At 40.4% G+C, this 22,251-nt stretch overlaps 1 protein-coding gene across 1 annotated transcript; it reads left to right on the top strand.

The window, feature by feature from the left end:
* The first annotated feature begins 3,722 nt into the window (after positions 1–3,722).
* LOC306915070 (alpha-tectorin-like) lies at positions 3,723–20,697 on the top strand. The gene is made up of 22 exons (XM_079492315.1): positions 3,723–4,064; positions 4,345–4,628; positions 5,590–5,867; positions 7,088–7,207; positions 7,920–8,104; positions 8,408–8,568; positions 8,988–9,239; positions 9,834–9,993; positions 10,098–10,203; positions 10,398–10,465; positions 13,470–13,503; positions 13,620–13,816; positions 14,694–15,089; positions 15,370–15,653; positions 16,615–16,892; positions 17,246–17,365; positions 18,078–18,262; positions 18,566–18,726; positions 19,140–19,391; positions 19,977–20,136; positions 20,247–20,352; positions 20,547–20,697. The coding sequence occupies exons 1-22, from the start codon at positions 3,762–3,764 to the stop codon at positions 20,648–20,650; spliced, it is 4,194 nt and encodes a 1,397-aa protein (XP_079348441.1). The 5' UTR covers positions 3,723–3,761; the 3' UTR covers positions 20,651–20,697.
* The last annotated feature ends 1,554 nt before the right edge of the window (positions 20,698–22,251 follow it).

Genomic DNA, 22,251 nt, shown 5'->3' with positions numbered 1-22,251 from the left:
ACTCTTCTGATTTTTCTTTCGAATGACAAATTAATTATTCAGTGTGAAAAATTAATTGCATCTGAAATGTTAGTTGATCGTTTACCCAGTAATTATTTTGACCACTTAACAGATGGAAATGACTAAGTATATGGAAATACTCAAAACACACACAAACGTTGTTTGTTATTTGTTTTCATAATAAACAGTGATATTTGTACCATTATCCTTAGTTGCATTTGAACCTCAACCACTTCATCTATTTATTTTCAGTGAAGGGGCATCATTCTATTCTCATTATTTTCACATAATGTTTTTTCATTCTGAATATTTTGAACTAGAAAGTTGGGTTTAGAATATTTGTGAGCCTTTACGGGAATTGAGTCACTTTGCATCTCTGATCTGCTGATCCTGGTAGTCACTTCATTGAGTGTTGCAATAACTGGCTTAAGAAAAGCGCACGCACGCACGCACGCACGCACGCACGCACGCACGCACGCACGCACGCACGCACACACACACACAATCTTGCACAATCTTGCACAATCTAAGTTATAGCAGTTATAGTATGAGTACCTGTTTATGAAGGGAAAGCAACAGTAGGCAGCACAAGAAAAACCAGAAGACATAGTTGCTCATTGTGGTTAAGCCTTCATACTATGATTATGACATCCTCGGGGCAATTAAATATGATTATAATTTGTCTTAAAGGATTTTTTTTTAAATGTTTATCAATATATCTATAAAATATGTAGGGTATTAAACTCTTATATATAGTGTGAAAAATAAATTGCATCTTAAATGATAGTTCATCATTTACCCAGTAATTTGTTGATCACTTACGGTAACAGATGGAAATGAGTATATGGAAAAACTCAAAACACATATTCAGGATGGAATATGAAAAATTGGAAATATCCGTCTTGATCACATGACTATAGCTACTGTGTACCGATTTGCATGTATATGGACACAATCAGTTTGATTTGCATGATGTATATGGAGTCCATATTATGGACACAATCAGTTTGATTTGGAATTATATGAAGAGACCCCTAGGACCCTGGGATGAGTCAGTGAGTGATCATTTTGAATATTTTGAACTGGAATTTTTTTTCAAGCCTTTACGGGAATTGAATATGAGCTTTTGGTTTCCGATCATTTTGACTGGTTTAGCAAGATGTTTGTAGGACTGGAGCATTCCACCTGCCATTATAAAATCATATCTATAGATTGTATCTACAGTATGGCTCTGTACATACAGTATCAGTATATCAGTCAGGCAAGGATTATTAAGATGCCGGCAAACACAAGATTACAGTGTCTCACATTACAGTCAGTACAATGCCTAAAAGGTAAGGTAAGGTCAATTTATTTAGAAAGCGCCTTTCAAAACAAATGTTACAAGGTGCTGTACAATAACATGAAATAAAACAAGAGCATCACATCATAGATCAACAATAAAATGACACAAAACAATAGTAAAATGCATTAGAGTAGAGCAGTGAATAAAATACCTATGAATACACAGTACCAATGTAGACAATATTACGAACCAAAATGCTTACAAAACAAGTGGGTTTTTAGCAGATTTTTAAAGGCATCGACAGACTCTGCCCTTCTTAGGGAGAGTGTTTTATTTCATGTTATTGTACAGCACCTTGTAACATTTGTTTTGACTCCATCATGGCCCATAGCACTTACCCTACCCCCTTAGACAGCACTTCTTAGACTTATATAGCATTTGAAACAGACTTATAGCATGTCATGTAGACAGCACAATAAGTGCATTGTATGTAGTCATAGCACTTCATAGTATATATGTACAGCATAGTATAGCATATATGTATAGTTTATATGTATAGTGTCATTATATAGATATGTTCTAGTTATAGTTTATATGTATAGTGTCATTATATAGATATGTTCTAGTTATAGTTTATATGTATAGTGTCATTATATAGATATGTTCTAGTTACGTTCTTAGCTTACGCATGTTTCGCGATAAATGCATTTTACATATGTGATGTATTCCCATGCTTTTTGTTCTTGCTTAATGTAAGTCGCTCTGGATTAAGAGCGTCTGCTAAATGCCTAAATTGTAAATTGTAATTGTAGTGGTAGTTCGTTCCATAAGGAAGGGGCTACGAACGCAAACGCTCTATCACCTTTTGTTCTTAATTTTGTTTTAGGAACAATGAGAAGGTCTTTGCCTGAGGACCTAAGTGTTCTCACATTAACTTTAGCCAATGTAAGGCGGCAAGCACTGGAGTAATATGAGATCTTCTAAAAGTATCCATTTCAATCAGTGCAATGCGAAAGAAAGTGACAGTGTTCTCAATGGGAGTACATACCATACCCTAAGAATGTCTTTAAACACCTTGATACTCTAACTTATTACGGTAGACCTGGGAGAGCAACCATTGTGTGTCTCGTTGTGAATCCTCAAAGCAACTGGCACGAAGGAGCTGCCAACCCTGGGGAAGTGAATCTGTTTTAAGATGCCATCAGACCATATAGTTATAATATATCTAGAGTGTGGACTGCCCTACTGTATTGCCTACTGTATAAACTAAACCTTCCTTGCTTTCTTGCTTGCAGGGCTTGATTGTCCAGAAAACAGCCATTATGAGCTTTGTGGCACAGACTGCGGGCACACATGTGCCAGCAGCATCGATGCTAGCTGCGAGCAAGTGTGCTCTGAGGGCTGTTTCTGTGATGAGGGTTATCTCAGGAGTGGAGGTCAGTGTGTCCCTGTGGAACGATGTGGCTGCCAGTACGATGGATTCTACTTTGGGGTAAGCATTCCAGTCAGTCAGTTCTTTTCACTAGTATGTCCACTTAAAGCTCCACTTCATAACCTTTTGATAACGGGGCAGCAGCGGCTCAGGGGTAGATCGAGTGACCGGATAGCAACCGCAAGGTTCCCAGTTCAAACCCGGGCTCCCCCAGAGTTGGTGTCGAAGTGTCCTTGAGCAAGACATTGAACCCCTAAGTTGCATTTTTAACCCTAGAACACTAAACACCGTGATTTTCACCCGGACAATTATATTTTTGTAATTTTCATAATGCTGCTGATGTCTGAGGTGGGTGGGTCTTTCAGTACCTTCATGATGCTCAGTGACATCATAGAAGGTAGATTTGTTTCCCTGCCCACATCAATGTTATTTTTTACAGGCAGATGTTCGGTGAATTTTAGTGATAGTGTGATAGATAAAAATCCCATACCCCCACAATGGACTTGTTTTTTTCACCATCTCCCAGGAATGGGTGGACCAAAGGAGAAGTTCCCAACTCCATTTCCTTTTTTAGGAATATTTTTAAAATAATATGCCGATTTTGCCCCCTATGAAATGTGAGCATATTATTCCAAATTTATTCCACCAGTCTTAAATACTAAAAATACGTTGAAATATAGATTGTCTATAGGTTGTCTTGTCTATGTTACGAATAATTATAGATTGTCTATAGGTTGTCTGTAGTACAAAGATCACATAACTAGTGCAGAAAAAGGATGTACTGTAGCTTACAGTACAGGTGCAGAGAGGAAAAACATTAACATGACATGGCAACATAAGAGCCACTGACAAAAAAACAATGATTATGAAACCGAACTAAAGCAAACTCAGGTAGTGTGTAACATGATTTCTGAGTGCAGTGTGCTTCTCTCTTTCCCTTACACCTTACAGACTGGGGAGACTTTTTGGACACCAGGTTGCTCCCAGCGATGTGAATGCTTTGCCCCGAATGATCTGCGTTGCTCTTCTGTATCCTGTCCCCCCATGCAACAGTGCACGATCGAAAACGGCCAACTAGGCTGCTTTGACGCATTCACCACCTGCACTGTGTGGGGGGACCCCCACTATGTCACCTTTGATGGTGCACTGGCTCATTTCCAGGGCACATGCTCTTACGTCATCACAGAGAGTGTGAATAGCACTGCCACTGAAACTGGGTTCAGAGTGGTCGCGACTAACAATCACCGTGGCAGCAATCATGTATCATTTGTGTCAGCAGTGGACATATACCTGTCGAATCAACAAGAGACAGCCCATGTCAGGATTGGAGCCAACAGGAGAGTGAAGGTAAATTCATTGTTAGAGGAAAACGCAACCCTATGCCACTGAGCTTGGGACACAGTAACACAGCTGCTAGTTATTCTATTAACACACTCTACCAGATTGGTTAAAATAATGTTTAATTCATTCAGATGACTAATTCATAAATAACAGGATTGTAGCTTCAAATTTAAAGAGCATTATTAGGGTATCTATCCCTGCTCTAGGGTGTCTGTGAACGCTTATGTCAGTATAAGCATTATTGGCTGAATATTCATTATCAATGTTTCTCTCTCTTATATTCTAGGTTAACAACAGTGATGTGTCTCTCCCTGCCACTGTGGGCAGTCTAGCTCGGGTGGAAGGTGATGGATCTTATGTAGTGGTCAACGCCCGCCATGTGATTGTCCAGTTTGATGGCCGGAGCACGCTGTTGGTCATAGTGGGTCAGAACCATCGCAACAGAGTTGTTGGCATGTGTGGTAACTTCAACGGTGACCCTGAGGATGACAAAGCCTTGCCCGACGGCACAGTGGCACAGAATGACAACGATTTTGGGGATGGCTGGAAGTCTCCAACTAGCCGTACTGGGTGAGCCAATGTATCAGTCAATGTATTGACTTTTTCGGTCTTTTTATCCCCTTTTTTCCCGCACAATAAAAACAGTACAAAAGGTAACAATTATTAAAAGACACAGAAATAAGTGCAAATGAGAAAGGAAGCCCATATAATATAGGGCTTACCGTATATAAGGTTCTCACCTAAAATAATAAACAAAACAGTGGTAAGTTAAACATACTTAACATAGTAATCTAACATAAAACACGACAAACAACAACTACCAAATGCGCGTGTCTGCGTATACTGTATGCAGAAGTAGGGCTACATTTAGTACATTATATGGTAGAAGCCAGTGGAGAGGCTTGATTCATAAGGCTGTCCCTCAGTCTATTGTATGTTCAAAGTTACTGAGTGATAATAAGTATGTGGGACGTGGGTATATTCCAGAGTAAAGAATATAGAGCTGGCTATGAGTGGTAGGCCTACGGCTGAAGCGAGGATGTACAATTGGATTGTCTAATATGAACTTGCGAGTTGGTTTGAAAGGTGTAGTAAGCTTAAAGGTAGGACTGTGTTAATATCATAGATAGACAATACTTTTGTTTGTTTGTTGTTGTTTTTTTAGATTTGTTTTTGGCTTTTCTGCCCTTATTGATAGTATCAAGTGAAGACAGGAAAGAGAGAAGGGGAGAGACATGCAGCAAAGGTCGTCATGAATGGGACTCGAACATGCGACACGCTGTCAGGCCAAAGCCTATATGTGGCATGCGTCTGGACCACTTACACTACATTTAGTTTTTTGGAGCCAAATGGTTATAGAAGCTAGGTAGCTATTCTTATACATTTTCTGTCAACACATTGACAAGAAAGAAAACAAAAGTGTACGGTATCTTCCAATTAAAACGCAACACATCGCATTACTTTTAAACAAGCGACACGACACGGTGAAATATAATTAGGCTTAATCTGAGCCTCTCCATATCCTTACTAGATGTGGGGCCACAGATGACCGTAGCGGTGGCGGCGTAGAGAACTGTCGCTTCAGAGAGGAGTACTCACAGCTGTGTAGCATCATCACCAACACTACTGGGCCGTTCAGCACCTGCCACCTGCACTCTGACCCTCAGCCATTCTTCACTTCCTGTGTCTATGACCTCTGCCTCTACTCACCGGCCAATGGCATGCTGTGTTCTGCTATCTCGTCCTATGAGAGAAGCTGTGCTGTCTTTGGGCTGGAAATCCCCCAGTGGCGTTCTGATTTGCAGTGTGGTATGTAGACAGACAACGGCTTTGACAAATTGTCAAGATAACACAAAGAAAGATGAATGGTTTCCCCTCTTTTCCCATTTTCTCCCATTTTCATCTATTCTACAGTATTTAGTTTTTGACATTTAATTTAATTTGTGTGTGTGTGTGTGTGTGTGTGTGTGTGTGTGTGTGTGTGTGTGTGTGTGTGTGTGTGTGTGTGTGTGTGTGTGTGTGTGTGTGTGTTAAGGCTGTACCTTAGCCCTTTTTTTTGGACTCGAACTTCGGCAGGAATTCCCGAGCGAACATCCGGACCATTTGTTTCCAATTAATTTAAAAAATAACCTTTGAGATATCTCGATCAGAGCGCAGCGCGTCTCCCCTGCTCTTTATCAATCTCTCTCGTCTCTCCCAACACACACACACACACACACACACACACACCGTCAAGTGGCTCCGCGAAAACCGCTGATCTGCAAGCTCACGTGAGCTTGCTGGCAGGCAGCTAAAACAGCGTATATTGCTCGTTATTTGTTCCACCTGTGTATTCTGGGAGGCGCATTGAAGTGAAGTGGGCACAGGGCAAAAGCAGATCCTCCGTGACCGTTTTGCTTAACAATGATCAGAGTTCCCTGCTTTTTGTGATGCTAATATATCATGGCCCCTGTCAGCGATCATGCTGGTGTGTGTGTGTGTGTGTGTGTGTGAGAGAGACGCGTCAGACATTCCATTCAATTCACCTCAGCTGCAGGCCAATCACCAAATTACAAGCACGGGAGATGGGACAGCAGAACTAGGAGATATTTCTTTAAAAAATCATAACTTCTGACAGGAATGCACTAGAAACTTACTTTTTTTTACATGCTCATATCGCATTCTCGCCGAGATATATTTTCGAGTTAATAAAAAAAGTGAAAAAATTATAATATTTTTTATTTAATAAAAAAAAAACGAATAGTTCAAGCCCATTAATTAAGATTCGAGTGCCAACCCTAACGAGCGAACATTCGAACCTTGAATGTTTGGGGACAGCCTTAGTGTGTGTGTGTGTGTGTGTGTGTGTGTGTGTGTGTGTGTGTGTGTGTGTGTGTGTGTGTGTGTGTGTGTGTGTGTGTGTGTGTGTGTGTGTGTTGGTGTTTTGTAGCTGCTGTTTGTCTGTGTTTATTTGTATACTTCAAATAAAATAAAATAGAATAATGGGATTAACGGTATTTTACACTTTTTCTACCCCTATTTTTCTCCAGCGGAGACAGACCCCTGTGAGGAGCTGGACTGTGTCGAGCATGAGTGGTGTGGGGAGGAGCGTGGTGTCCACGGCTGCTTCTGTGATGAGAACCACCATCGCCGCAACAACGAGAGCTATGGTACAGTACAGGTCACACGACTACTGTATGTATGATGAAAACGTCTTTCATAGGTGTGTTGATAGGTTAACAGTGCTATGGATTGTCTGTTATTTACATGTATGCCAACTAAGTCAGCCCATCAGGGCCCTGTGACTCGGGAACAATCTACATGGGGTGTAGAGGTTCAGGATCAGGAGTCTGAAACACTAAAGTATGATGTTTTATTAATGACATGATAGGGGTCTGCATTCCTTATTCATCTCCAACAGGAGATTCTTGCATTTGAACGATAGAATACATGACTCGCAGGAAGAGTCCTTTATTCAAAACGTTACTTGAGTAAACGTAGAAACGTATTGGCATGAAGAAGTACCAAAGTACTCACAGTGTGTGTGCGTGCGTGTGTGTGCGTGCGTGTGTGCGTGCATGTGTGCGGCTGTGCGCGTGCGTGTTTTGAAAGATAGAGGAAGGTAGACAATGAATGTGTATGAGAGATAAGTAATCATATGCCACACTTTCATAGCAATACATAGAGATGTCACTGCATACAATGTTGCTATTATTAATAAGAGCATAATATGCCTTCTGGCACAGATTTGCACTCTATACACATTTCTATAGTTGTAGTTATTGTTTTTGGTGTATTACATTATAAAATATAACATATTTTGATCTCTCTCTCTCTGTATATTAATTTGTCTCCTGTGCCTGATCTCTCTCCCGTACATAGATTCATTTGTCTCCTGTACCAGTAGTGCAGCCAACATGTCCTTGTCCCGCTGCCAGGTGTTTGAAGCTGGCTTCCATCCTGAGGTCCTCCATCTCAAGGACTCATCCTGCAAAGGGACTCTCCAGGATGGAAGGCTGGTGTTCCACTTCGATAACAATGCAGAGCAGTGTGGGACAGTTCTCTCGGTAAATACGTCCAAAGTCTAGAATATTGTAGTTACAGTACTGGCTCGTCAAAGCTTACAGTACTCACTTATCAGCGCACTAGATACCTGTACAGGAAGTTAGGAACCAGGATAGGATTAATGCTGATGTATTTAACCCTACATATTGTTTATACTTGGCGCATTGGCTCGATTTTGAAGCTTTAAGGGAATTCAAATGTATTCAGCATCTGAGTGATGAACACATTCAATTAACCTAAAAATAAAAACTTGTACTTTTAATATTAATGCTAATTTATGCTTCCTCACGTGACCCTTTTGATAGAGCAATGGGTCCTACTTCATATACAAGAACGTCATCTCGGGTGATGTGGACCCCCATGACAGGATCATCAGTCGTGAGAAGAGCATTCACCTGACTTTCAGCTGCGAGTACCCTCTGAGCCAGTCTCTGTCTATGGCTGTTGGCATTAACCCCATCGAGAGGTGAGAGCCTCTGAGTCTGCATCAATTCTACAAACTGTTAATACAAATTTGAATCAATCAATCATCCCAGGCCATTACCCAGAACCCATTTCACCACAACCCCCTTATTTCCCATAAATCCTCCCATTGGAAGGCGCCAACATGGTTTTAGTTAGTTCTGTATACATGAATTGTGTCAGCTAACTTCTCTGACTGTTGGGTTCAGCTTCATTGAGGTGTGAGCCAAGACAGTTCCTGATATTTTTGTGTCTTGAATTGAGATGCTGATGCATTTTACCTGTTTATTTATTTTTGTGCAAGCGCTGATAAGTGCTTAACTGTTGTGTTGTATCAAATTAGTTACTTGGTTATTTCAACATGTCTTACCTTATAACTTTGATGACCTTATATATAATGCATTAGTTGTTGTTTTTTTGTAGCATTGTGTCCAGGAGACTTCCATCAGGGATGGGCAGCTATCGTATGAGAATGATCCCATTCTTGGACGCCGGCTACCGTTCCCCCTACACGGGTGAAAGTAACATGGAAATGGAAATAAACCAGAGGATGTACATCGAGGTGCGATCGGAGGGAGTGGACAGGCAACAGATCGCCACTGTTCTGGACTCCTGCTGGGCCACACCTGTCAACAACGCCAATTATCCTGTCCACTGGGATCTCCTTGTTAGAGAGTAAGCAATTTCAAAATTTCAGTTAAATTTTACTATGGTGCCAAAAAAACAAGTTGTGTAGTTACATAATATTGTAGAGCAGAAGCCCAACATTTCCCCCGCTGAGCAAGCATTTAGCGAAAGTGGAAGGGAGAAACTGGGACCACTGGTAGGCCGTTAGGGTATTGCAAGGGGATGTTGAGGGTGAGGATGTTGGTCCACCCTCAGCCCTCCTCTTCCGGTGGGGCACTTGTGTTTTCACTCCACTAATCCCCAATGTATACAGGTGTTCTGAATGACCCTGCCGATAGGCCACAGATACGGTAGCGTATAGCTCGGAATCTGTACTTGAGAGATTAGCTACTGTGTGATTTAAGTGATGAGTATTAACACTGGTAATGGAGCCCTTGCATCTGCACAGTAAAATAATCTGTGTCATTATTATTGAAAATAATAATTATATATACATTTTCAATATAATATAGACAGCAATTTGTAGCCAATAAACATCCTCAAACACTTGTCTTCTCTCTTTTAGCCGCACTAGTATTTCACTCCTTGATCTAGCTGCTACATTGTTTTGTAATAATTGCAACATCCTTCCCTGTGGTCCAGGTGTCCTAATGAAAGGGACACTACAGTAGAACTGGACATGAATGGTGTCTCCGACGTGGCACGTTTCTCCTTCAGGATGTTCACCTTCAACAACTTCTCCACCATCTACCTGCACTGCCAGATCCACTTGTGTCTGATACACCAGCAGGACTGCACTGCTGTATGTATCCATGTTTGTGTGTGCATGACACAGTTAAATTAGTAGGCTACAGTGTCTTTGAGCTTCGGCTAAATGTCTCAAATATGAATATTACTTTCCTGCAGCATTGCTACCCTGGCTACCACATAAGAAACCGCAGGGAGGTGTCCTATGACACTGCAGGTGTCTCACTGGGACTGGGACCATTAACCTGGAACGTGCCGAGTGGAGGTACAGTTATCTTATCTTCATGACGGTTCTCATATGACATACAGTATACAGCAGTGTTGGAGTAAATGTTTTACTTTTCAATGTAAATTCACCCCAGAACCTACCATGTTCAGGACCGTAAATGTTTATATCCCATATCTATTATTTATCGTAGTGATTTAGGCTAATAGTATTTGTTTTTTTTCCATTTCCAGGTGAACGGCTGGTGAGGTCTGTGTTAAGGAGTGGCACTCCCAGTCACTTTGCATCTCTGCTGATCCTGGTAATCACTTCACTGACTGTTGCAACCCTGGCTTAAGAAGAGTGCACCAACGCAGGCATGCATGCACGCACCACGCACGTACGCACGCACCATGCACGACACGCACCACGCACGGCACACACACACACACACACACACGCACACACACACACACACACACACACACACACACACACACACACACACACACACACACACACACGATTACAGATTATGACAAACGATATGCTTAATATATTCAGTAGATATCTAAGTGGGCAGACATTATTTTTAAACATTACTTGTCGGAGCTTGCATTTTTTATTTTGTTTTAATATGATGTAAATAGTACGTTTAATTGTATGATGATGGTGAGGATTGTTATGATGATTATGAAGATGATGAAGTAAAATGTGTGATAATTCTGTAATTGTTACACAATGCTAGCAGTTAAAGTATGATTGAGTACCTGTTTATAAAGGGAAAGCAACAGTAGGGGCAGCACAAGAAAAAACACAGAAGACATCATTGCTGATTGTGGTTAAGCCTTCATACTATGATGATGATATAATTGGGGCATTTATATGATTATAATTTGTCTTACTAAGGATTTATTTTGTTTATCAATATATATATATAATATGTAGGGTATTAAACTCTTAGCTTCTGATTTTTCTTTCGAATGACAAATTAATTATTCAGTGTGAAAAATTAATTGCATCTGAAATGTTAGTTGATCGTTTACCCAGTAATTCTTTTGACCACTTAACAGATGGAAATGACTAAGTATATGGAAATACTCAAAACACACACAAACGTTGTTTGTTATTTGTTTTCATAATAAACAGTGATATTTGTACCATTATCCTTAGTTGCATTTGAACCTCAACCACTTAATCTATTTATTTTCAGTGAAGGGGCATCATTCTATTCTCATTATTTTCACATAATGTTTTTTCATTCTGAATATTTTGAACTGGAAAGTTGGGTTTAGAATATTTGTGAGCCTTTGCGGGAATTGAGTCACTTTGCATCTCTGATCTGCTGATCCTGGTAGTCACTTCATTGAGTGTTGCAATAACTGGCTTAAGAAAAGCGCACGCACGCACGCACGCACGCACGCACGCACGCACGCACGCACGCACACACACACACACACAATCTTGCACAATCTAAGTTATAGCAGTTATAGTATGAGTACCCGTTTATGAAGGGAAAGCAACAGTAGGCAGCACAAGAAAAACCAGAAGACATAGTTGCTCATTGTGGTTAAGTCTTCATACTATGATTATGACATCCTCGGGGCAATTAAATATGATTATAATTTGTCTTAAAGGATTTTTTTTTAAATGTTTATCAATATATCTATAAAATATGTAGGGTATTAAACTCTTATTTATATATAAATAAATTGCATCTTAAATGATAGTTCATCATTTACCCAGTAATTTGTTGATCACTTACGGTAACAGATGGAAATGAGTATATGGAAAAACTCAAAACACATTCAGGATGGAATATGAAAAATTGGAAATATCCGTCTTGATCACATGACTATAGCTACTGTGTACCGATTTGCATGTATATGGACACAATCAGTTTGATTTGCATGATGTATATGGAGTCCATATTATGGACACAATCAGTTTGATTTGGAATTATATGAAGAGACCCCTAGGACCCTGGGATGAGTCAGTGAGTGATCATTTTGAATATTTTGAACTGGATTTTTTTTAAGCCTTTACGGGAATTGAATATGAGCTTTTGGTTTCCGATCATGATGATGAATTATTTTTGACTGGTTTAGCAAGATGTTTGTAGGACTGGAGCATTCTATAGATTGTATCTACAGTATGGCTCATGTTACATACAGTATCAGTATATCAGTAAAAAAAATGAAGTCAGGCAAGGATTATTAAGATGCCGGCAAACACAAGATTACAGTGTCTCACATTACAGTCAGTACAATGCCTAAAAGGTAAGGTAAGGTCAATTTATTTAGAAAGTGCCTTTCAAAACAAATGTTACAAGGTGCTGTACAATAACATGAAATAAAACAAGAGCATCACATCATAGATCAACAATAAAATGACACAAAACAATAGTAAAATGCATTAGAGTAGAGCAGTGAATAAAATACCTATGAATACACAGTACCAATGTACAATATTACGAACCAAAATGCTTACAAAACAAGTGGGTTTTTAGCAGCTTTTTAAAGGCATCGACAGACTCTGCCCTTCTTAGGGAGAGTGTTTTATTTCATGTTATTGTACAGCACCTTGTAACATTTGTTTTGACTCCATCATGGCCCATAGCACTTACCCTACCCCCTTAGACAGCACTTCTTAGACTTATATAGCATTTGAAACAGACTTATAGCATGTCATGTAGACAGCACAATAAGTGCATTGTATGTAGTCATAGCACTTCATAGTATATATGTACAGCATAGTATAGCATATATGTATAGTTTATATGTATAGTGTCATTATATAGATATGTTCTAGTTATAGTTTATATGTATAGTGTCATTATATAGATATGTTCTAGTTACGTTCTTAGCTTACGCATGTTTCGCGATAAATGCATTTTACATATGTGATGTATTCCCATGCTTTTTGTTCTTGCTTAATGTAAGTCGCTCTGGATTAAGAGCGTCTGCTAAATGCCTAAATTGTAAATTGTAATTGTAGTGGTAGTTCGTTCCATAAGGAAGGGGCTACGAACGCAAACGCTCTTATCACCTTTTGTTCTTAATTTTGTTTTAGGAACAATGAGAAGGTCTTTGCCTGAGGACCTAAGTGTTCTCACATTAACTTTAGCCAATGTAAGGCGGCAAGCACTGGAGTGATATGAGATCTTCTAAAAGTATCCATTTCAATCAGTGCAATGCGAAAGAAAGTGACAGTGTTCTCAATGGGAGTACATACCCTAAGAATGTCTTTAAACACCTTGATACTCTAACTTATTACGGTAGACCTGGGAGAGCAACCATTGTGTGTCTCGTTGTGAATCCTCAAAGCAACTGGCACGAAGGAGCTGCCAACCCTGGGGAAGTGAATCTGTTTTAAGATGCCATCAGACCATATAGTTATAATATATCTAGAGTGTGGACTGCCCTACTGTATTGCCTACTGTATAAACTAAACCTTCCTTTCTTTCTTTCTTGCAGGGCTTGATTGTCCAGAAAACAGCCATTATGAGCTTTGTGGCACAGACTGCGGGCACACATGTGCCAGCAGCATCGATGCTAGCTGCGAGCAAGTGTGCTCTGAGGGCTGTTTCTGTGATGAGGGTTATCTCAGGAGTGGAGGTCAGTGTGTCCCTGTGGAACGATGTGGCTGCCAGTACGATGGATTCTACTTTGGGGTAAGCATTCCAGTCAGTCAGTTCTTTTCACTAGTATGTCCACTTAAAGCTCCACTTTGATAACGGGGCAGCAGCGGCTCAGGGGTAGATCGAGTGACCGGATAGGAACCGCAAGGTTCCCAGTTCAAACCCAGGCTCCCCCAGAGTTGGTGTCGAGCAAGACTTTGAACCCCTAAGTTGCATTTTTAACCCTAGAACACTAAACACCGTGATTTTCACCCGGACAATTATATTTTTGTAATTTTCATAATGCTGCTGATGTCTGAGGTGGGTGGGTCTTTCAGTACCTTCATGATGCTCAGTGACATCATAGAAGGTAGATTTGTTTCCCTGCCCACATCAATGTTATTTTTTACAGGCAGTTGTTCGGTGAATTTTAGTGATAGTGTGATAGATCAAAATCCCATACCCCCACAATGGACTTGTTTTTTTATTTTTTCACCATCTCCCAGGAATGGGTGGACCAAAGGAGAAGTTCCCAACTCCATTTCCTTTTTTAGGAATATTTTTTAAATAATATGCCGATTTTGCCCCCTATGAAATGTGAGCATATTATTCCAAATTTATTCCACCAGTCTTAAATACAAAAAATACATTGAAATATAGATTGTCTATAGGTTGTCTTGTCTATGTTACGAATAATTATAGATTGTCTATAGGTTGTCTGTAGTACAAAGATCACATAACTAGTGCAGAAAAAGGATGTACTGTAGCTTACAGTACAGGTGCAGAGAGGAAAAACATTAACATGACATGGCAACATAAGAGCCACTGACAAGAAAACAATGATTATGAAACCGAACTAAAGCAAACTCAGGTAGTGTGTAACATGATTTCTGAGTGCAGTGTGCTTCTCTCTTTCCCTTACACCTTACAGACTGGGGAGACTTTTTGGACACCCGGTTGCTCCCAGCGATGTGAATGCTTTGCCCCGAATGATCTGCGTTGCTCTTCTGTATCCTGTCCCCCCATGCAACAGTGCACGATCGAAAACGGCCAACTAGGCTGCTTTGACGCATTCACCACCTGCACTGTGTGGGGGGACCCCCACTATGTCACCTTTGATGGTGCACTGGCTCATTTCCAGGGCACATGCTCTTACGTCATCACAGAGAGTGTGAATAGCACTGCCACTGAAACTGGGTTCAGAGTGGTCGCGACTAACAATCACCGTGGCAGCAATCATGTATCATTTGTGTCAGCAGTGGACATATACCTGTCGAATCAACAAGAGACAGCCCATGTCAGGATTGGAGCCAACAGGAGAGTGAAGGTAAATTCATTGTTAGAGGAAAACGCAACCCTATGCCACTGAGCTTGGGACACAGTAACACAGCTGCTAGTTATTCTATTAACACACTCTACCAGATTGGTTAAAATAATGTTTAATTCATTCAGATGACTAATTCATAAATAACAGGATTGTAGCTTCAAATTTAAAGAGCATTATTAGGGTATCTATCCCTGCTCTAGGGTGTCTGTGAACGCTTATGTCAGTATAAGCATTATTGGCTGAATATTCATTATCAATGTTTCTCTCTCTTATATTCTAGGTTAACAACAGTGATGTGTCTCTCCCTGCCACTGTGGGCAGTCTAGCTCGGGTGGAAGGTGATGGATCTTATGTAGTGGTCAACGCCCGCCATGTGATTGTCCAGTTTGATGGCCGGAGCACGCTGTTGGTCATAGTGGGTCAGAACCATCGCAACAGAGTTGTTGGCATGTGTGGTAACTTCAACGGTAACCCTGAGGATGACAAAGCCTTGCCCGACGGCACAGTGGCACAGAATGACAACGATTTTGGGGATGGCTGGAAGTCTCCAACTAGCCGTACTGGGTGAGCCAATGAATCAGTCAATGTATTGACTTTTTCGGTCTTTTTATCCCCTTTTTTCCCGCACAATAAAAACAGTACAAAAGGTAACAATTATTAAAAGACACAGAAATAAGTGCAAATGAGAAAGGAAGCCCATATAATATAGGGCTTACCGTATATAAGGTTCTCACCTAAAATAATAAACAAAAAAGTGGTAAGTTAAACATACTTAACATAGTAATCTAACATAAAACACGACAAACAACAACTACCAAATGCGCGTGTCTGCGTATACTGTATGCAGAAGTAGGGCTACATTTAGTACATTATATGGTAGAAGCCAGTGGAGAGGCTTGATTCATAAGGCTGTCCCTCAGTCTATTGTATGTTCAAAGTTACTGAGTGATAATAAGTATGTGGGACGTGGGTATATTCCAGAGTAAAGAATATAGAGCTGGCTATGAGTGGTAGGCCTACGGCTGAAGCGAGGATGTACAATTGGATTGTCTAATATGAACTTGCGAGTTGGTTTGAAAGGTGTAGTAAGCTTAAAGGTAGGACTGTGTTAATATCATAGATAGACAATACTTTTGTTTGTTTGTTGTTGTTTTTTTAGATTTGTTTTTGGCTTTTCTGCCCTTATTGATAGTATCAAGTGAAGACAGGAAAGAGAGAAGGGGAGAGACATGCAGCAAAGGTCGTCATGAATGGGACTCGAACATGCGACACGCTGTCAGGCCAAAGCCTATATGTGGCATGCGTCTGGACCACTTACACTACATTTAGTTTTTTGGAGCCAAATGGTTATAGAAGCTAGGTAGCTATTCTTATACATTTTCTGTCAACACATTGACAAGAAAGAAAACAAAAGTGTACGGTATCTTCCAATTAAAACGCAACACATCGCATTACTTTTAAACAAGCGACACGACACGGTGAAATATAAATAGGCTTAATCTGAGCCTCTCCATATCCTTACTAGATGTGGGGCCACAGATGACCGTAGCGGTGGCGGCGTAGAGAACTGTCGCTTCAGAGAGGAGTACTCACAGCTGTGTAGCATCATCACCAACACTACTGGGCCGTTCAGCACCTGCCACCTGCACTCTGACCCTCAGCCATTCTTCACTTCCTGTGTCTATGACCTCTGCCTCTACTCACCGGCCAATGGCATGCTGTGTTCTGCTATCTCGTCCTATGAGAGAAGCTGTGCTGTCTTTGGGCTGGAAATCCCCCAGTGGCGTTCTGATTTGCAGTGTGGTATGTAGACAGACAACGGCTTTGACAAATTGTCAAGATAACACAAAGAAAGATGAATGGTTTCCCCTCTTTTTCCCATTTTCTCCCATTTTCATCTATTCTACAGTATTTAGTTTTTGACATTTAATTTAATTTGTGTGTGTGTGTGTGTGTGTGTGTGTGTGTGTGTGACGTGTGTGTGTGTGTGTGTGTGTGTGTGTGTGTGTGTGTGTGTGTGTGTGTGTGTGTGTTTGGTGTTTTGTAGCTGCTGTTTGTCTGTGTTTATTTGTATACTTCACATAAAATAAAATAGAATAATGGGATTAACGGTATTTTACACTTTTTCTTACCCTGTTTTGTTTATTTTTCTCCAGCGGAGACAGACCCCTGTGAGGAGCTGGACTGTGTCGAGCATGAGTGGTGTGGGGAGGAGCGTGGTGTCCACGGCTGCTTCTGTGATGAGAACCACCATCGCCGCAACAACGAGAGCTATGGTACAGTACAGGTCACACGACTACTGTATGTATGATGAAAACGTCTTTCATAGGTGTGTTGATAGGTTAACAGTGCTATGGATTGTCTGTTATTTACATGTATGCCAACTAAGTCAGCCCATCAGGGCCCTGTGACTCGGGAACAATCTACATGGGGTGTAGAGGTTCAGGATCAGGAGTCTGAAACACTAAAGTATGATGTTTTATTAATGACATGATAGGGGTCTGCATTCCTTATTCATCTCCAACAGGAGATTCTTGCATTTGAACGATAGAATACATGACTCGCAGGAAGAGTCCTTTATTCAAAACGTTACTTGAGTAAACGTAGAAACGTATTGGCATGAAGAAGTACCAAAGTACTCACAGTGTGTGTGCGTGCGTGTGTGTGCGTGCGTGTGTGCGTGCATGTGTGCGGCTGTGCGCGTGCGTGTTTTGAAAGATAGAGGAAGGTAGACAATGAATGTGTATGAGAGATAAGTAATCATATGCCACACTTTCATAGCAATACATAGAGATGTCACTGCATACAATGTTGCTATTATTAATAAGAGCATAATATGCCTTCTGGCACAGATTTGCACTCTATACACATTTCTATAGTTGTAGTTATTGTTTTTGGTGTATTACATTATAAAATGTAACATATTTTGATCTCTCTCTCTCTGTATATTAATTTGTCTCCTGTGCCTGATCTCTCTCCCGTACATAGATTCATTTGTCTCCTGTACCAGTAGTGCAGCCAACATGTCCTTGTCCCGATGCCAGGTGTTTGAGGCTGGCTTCCATCCTGAGGTCCTCCATCTCAAGGACTCATCCTGCAAAGGGACTCTCCAGGATGGAAGGCTGGTGTTCCACTTCGATAACAATGCAGAGCAGTGTGGGACAGTTCTCTCGGTAAATACGTCCAAAGTCTAGAATATTGTAGTTACAGTACTGGCTCGTCAAAGCTTACAGTACTCACTTATCAGCGCACTAGATACCTGTACAGGAAGTTAGGAACCAGGATAGGATTAATGCTGATGTATTTAACCCTACATATTGTTTATACTTGGCGCATTGGCTCGATTTTGAAGCTTTAAGGGAATTCAAATGTATTCAGCATCTGAGTGATGAACACATTCAATTAACCTAAAAATAAAAACTTGTACTTTTAATATTAATGCTAATTTATGCTTCCTCACATGACCCTTTTGATAGAGCAATGGGTCCTACTTCATATACAAGAACGTCATCTCGGGTGATGTGGACCCCCATGACAGGGTCATCAGTCGTGAGAAGAGCATTCACCTGACTTTCAGCTGCGAGTACCCTCTGAGCCAGTCTCTGTCTATGGCTGTCGGCATTAACCCCATCGAGAGGTGAGAGCCTCTGAGTCAATTCTACAAACTGTTAATGAACTTTTAAATCAATCAATCATCCCAGGCCATTACCCAGAACCCATTTCACCACAACCCCCTTATTTCCCATAAATCCTCCCATTGGAAGGCGCCAACATGGTTTTAGTTAGTTCTGTATACATGAATTGTGTCAGCTAACTTCTCTGACTGTTGGGTTCAGCTTCATTGAGGTGTGAGCCAAGACAGTTCCTGATATTTTTGTGTCTTGAATTGAGATGCTGATGCATTTTACCTGTTTATTTATTTTTGTGCAAGCGCTGATAAGTGCTTAACTGTTGTGTTGTATCAAATTAGTTACTTGGTTATTTCAACATGTCTTACCTTATAACTTTGATGACCTTATATATAATGCATTAGTTGTTGTTTTTTTGTAGCATTGTGTCCAGGAGACTTCCATCAGGGATGGGCAGCTATCGTATGAGAATGATCCCATTCTTGGACGCCGGCTACCATTCCCCCTACACGGGTGAAAGTAACATGGAAATGGAAATAAACCAGAGGATGTACATCGAGGTGCGATCGGAGGGAGTGGACAGGCAACAGATCGCCACTGTTCTGGACTCCTGCTGGGCCACACCTGTCAACAACGCCAATTATCCTGTCCACTGGGATCTCCTTGTTAGAGAGTAAGCAATTTCAAATTTCAGTTAAATTTTACTATGGTGCCAAAAAAACAAGTTGTGTAGTTACATAATATTGTAGAGCAGAAGCCCAACATTTCCCCCGCTGAGCAAGCATTTAGCGAAAGTGGAAGGGAGAAACTGGGACCACTGGTAGGCCGTTAGGGTATTGCAAGGGGATGTTGAGGGTGAGGATGTTGGTCCACCCTCAGCCCTCCTCTTCCGGTGGGGCACTTGTGTTTTCACTCCACTAATCCCCAATGTATACAGGTGTTCTGAATGACCCTGCCGATAGGCCACAGATACGGTAGCGTATAGCTCAGAATCTGTACTTGAGAGATTAGCTACTGTGTGATTTAAGTGATGAGTATTAACACTGGTAATGGAGCCCTTGCATCTGCACAGTAAAATAATCTGTGTCATTATTATTGAAAATAATAATTATATATTTTCAATATAATATAGACAGCAATTTGTAGCCAATAAACATCCTCAAACACTTGTCTTCTCTCTTTTAGCCGCACTAGTATTTCACTCCTCTAGCTGCTACATTGTTTTGTAATAATTGCAACATCCTTCCCTGTGGTCCAGGTGTCCTAATGAAAGGGACACTACAGTAGAACTGGACATGAATGGTGTCTCCGACGTGGCACGTTTCTCCTTCAGGATGTTCACCTTCAACAACTTCTCCACCATCTACCTGCACTGCCAGATCCACTTGTGTCTGATACACCAGCAGGACTGCACTGCTGTATGTATCCATGTTTGTGTGTGCGTGTGCATGACACAGTTAAATTAGTAGGCTACAGTGTCTTTGAGCTTCGGCTAAATGTCTCAAATATGAATATTACTTTCCTGCAGCATTGCTACCCTGGCTACCACATAAGAAACCGCAGGGAGGTGTCCTATGACACTGCAGGTGTCTCACTGGGACTGGGACCATTAACCTGGAACGTGCCGAGTGGAGGTACAGTTATCTTATCTTCATGACGGTTCTCATATGACATACAGTATACAGCAGTGTTGGAGTAAATGTTTTACTTTTCAATGTAAATTCACCCCAGAACCTACCATGTTCAGGACCGTAAATGTTTATATCCCATATCTATTATTTATCGTAGTGATTTAGGCTAATAGTATTTGTTTTTTTTCCATTTCCAGGTGAACGGCTGGTGAGGTCTGTGTTAAGGAGTGGCACTCCCAGTCACTTTGCATCTCTGCTGATCCTGGTAATCACTTCACTGACTGTTGCAACCCTGGCTTAAGAAGAGTGCACCAACGCAGGCATGCATGCACGCACCACGCACGTACGCACGCACCATGCACGACACGCACCACGCACGGCACACACGCACACACACACACACACACACACACACACACACACACACACACACACACACACACACACACGATTACAGATTATGACAAACGATATGCTTAATATATTCAGTAGATATCTAAGTGGGCAGACATTATTTTTAAACATTACTTGTCGGAGCTTGCATTTTTTATTTTGTTTTAATATGATGTAAATAGTACGTTTAATTGTATGATGATGGTGAGGATTGTTATGATGATTATGAAGATGATGAAGTAAAATTGTGATAATTCTGTAATTGTTACACAATGCTAGCAGTTAAAGTATGATTGAGTACCTGTTTATAAAGGGAAAGCAACAGTAGGGGCAGCACAAGAAAAAACACAGAAGACATCATTGCTGATTGTGGTTAAGCCTTCATACTATGATGATGATATAATTGGGGCATTTAATATGATTATAATTTGTCTTACTAAGGATTTATTTTGTTTATCAATATATATATATAATATGTAGGGTATTAAACTCTTAGCTTCTGATTTTTCTTTCGAATGACAAATTAATTATTCAGTGTGAAAAATTAATTGCATCTGAAATGTTAGTTGATCGTTTACCCAGTAATTATTTTGACCACTTAACAGATGGAAATGACTAAGTATATGGAAATACTCAAAACACACACAAACGTTGTTTGTTATTTGTTTTCATAATAAACAGTGATATTTGTACCATTATCCTTAGTTGCATTTGAACCTCAACCACTTCATCTATTTATTTTCAGTGAAGGGGCATCATTCTATTCTCATTATTTTCACATAATGTTTTTTCATTCTGAATATTTTGAACTAGAAAGTTGGGTTTAGAATATTTGTGAGCCTTTACGGGAATTGAGTCACTTTGCATCTCTGATCTGCTGATCCTGGTAGTCACTTCATTGAGTGTTGCAATAACTGGCTTAAGAAAAGCGCACGCACGCACGCACGCACGCACGCACGCACACACACACACAATCTTGCACAATCTTGCACAATCTAAGTTATAGCAGTTATAGTATGAGTACCTGTTTATGAAGGGAAAGCAACAGTAGGCAGCACAAGAAAAACCAGAAGACATAGTTGCTCATTGTGGTTAAGCCTTCATACTATGATTATGACATCCTCGGGGCAATTAAATATGATTATAATTTGTCTTAAAGGATTTTTTTTTAAATGTTTATCAATATATCTATAAAATATGTAGGGTATTAAACTCTTATATATAGTGTGAAAAATAAATTGCATCTTAAATGATAGTTCATCATTTACCCAGTAATTTGTTGATCACTTACGGTAACAGATGGAAATGAGTATATGGAAAAACTCAAAACACATATTCAGGATGGAATATGAAAAATTGGAAATATCCGTCTTGATCACATGACTATAGCTACTGTGTACCGATTTGCATGTATATGGACACAATCAGTTTGATTTGCATGATGTATATGGAGTCCATATTATGGACACAATCAGTTTGATTTGGAATTATATGAAGAGACCCCTAGGA

Source organism: Electrona antarctica, assembly GCF_951216825.1.
Source record: "Electrona antarctica genome assembly, chromosome: 22".
NCBI classification, from domain to species: domain Eukaryota; kingdom Metazoa; phylum Chordata; class Actinopteri; order Myctophiformes; family Myctophidae; genus Electrona; species Electrona antarctica.
The sequence above is the reverse complement of the archived record's forward strand: the minus strand, read 5'-3'. Positions and strand labels throughout refer to the sequence as shown.

What these genes read in the sequence shown, in the direction of transcription:
- LOC306915070 (XM_079492315.1), top strand. Translation starts at nt 3,762, where the DNA reads ATGCAACAGTGCACGATCGAAAACGGCCAACTAGGCTGCTTTGACGCA. An exon ending in CCGCAACAACGAGAGCTATG is followed by an intron (nt 7,208 to 7,919) that starts GTACAGTACAGG and finishes TCCCGTACATAG; the next exon opens with ATTCATTTGTCTCCTGTACC. An exon ending in ACCAGCAGGACTGCACTGCT is followed by an intron (nt 20,137 to 20,246) that starts GTATGTATCCAT and finishes ACTTTCCTGCAG; the next exon opens with CATTGCTACCCTGGCTACCA.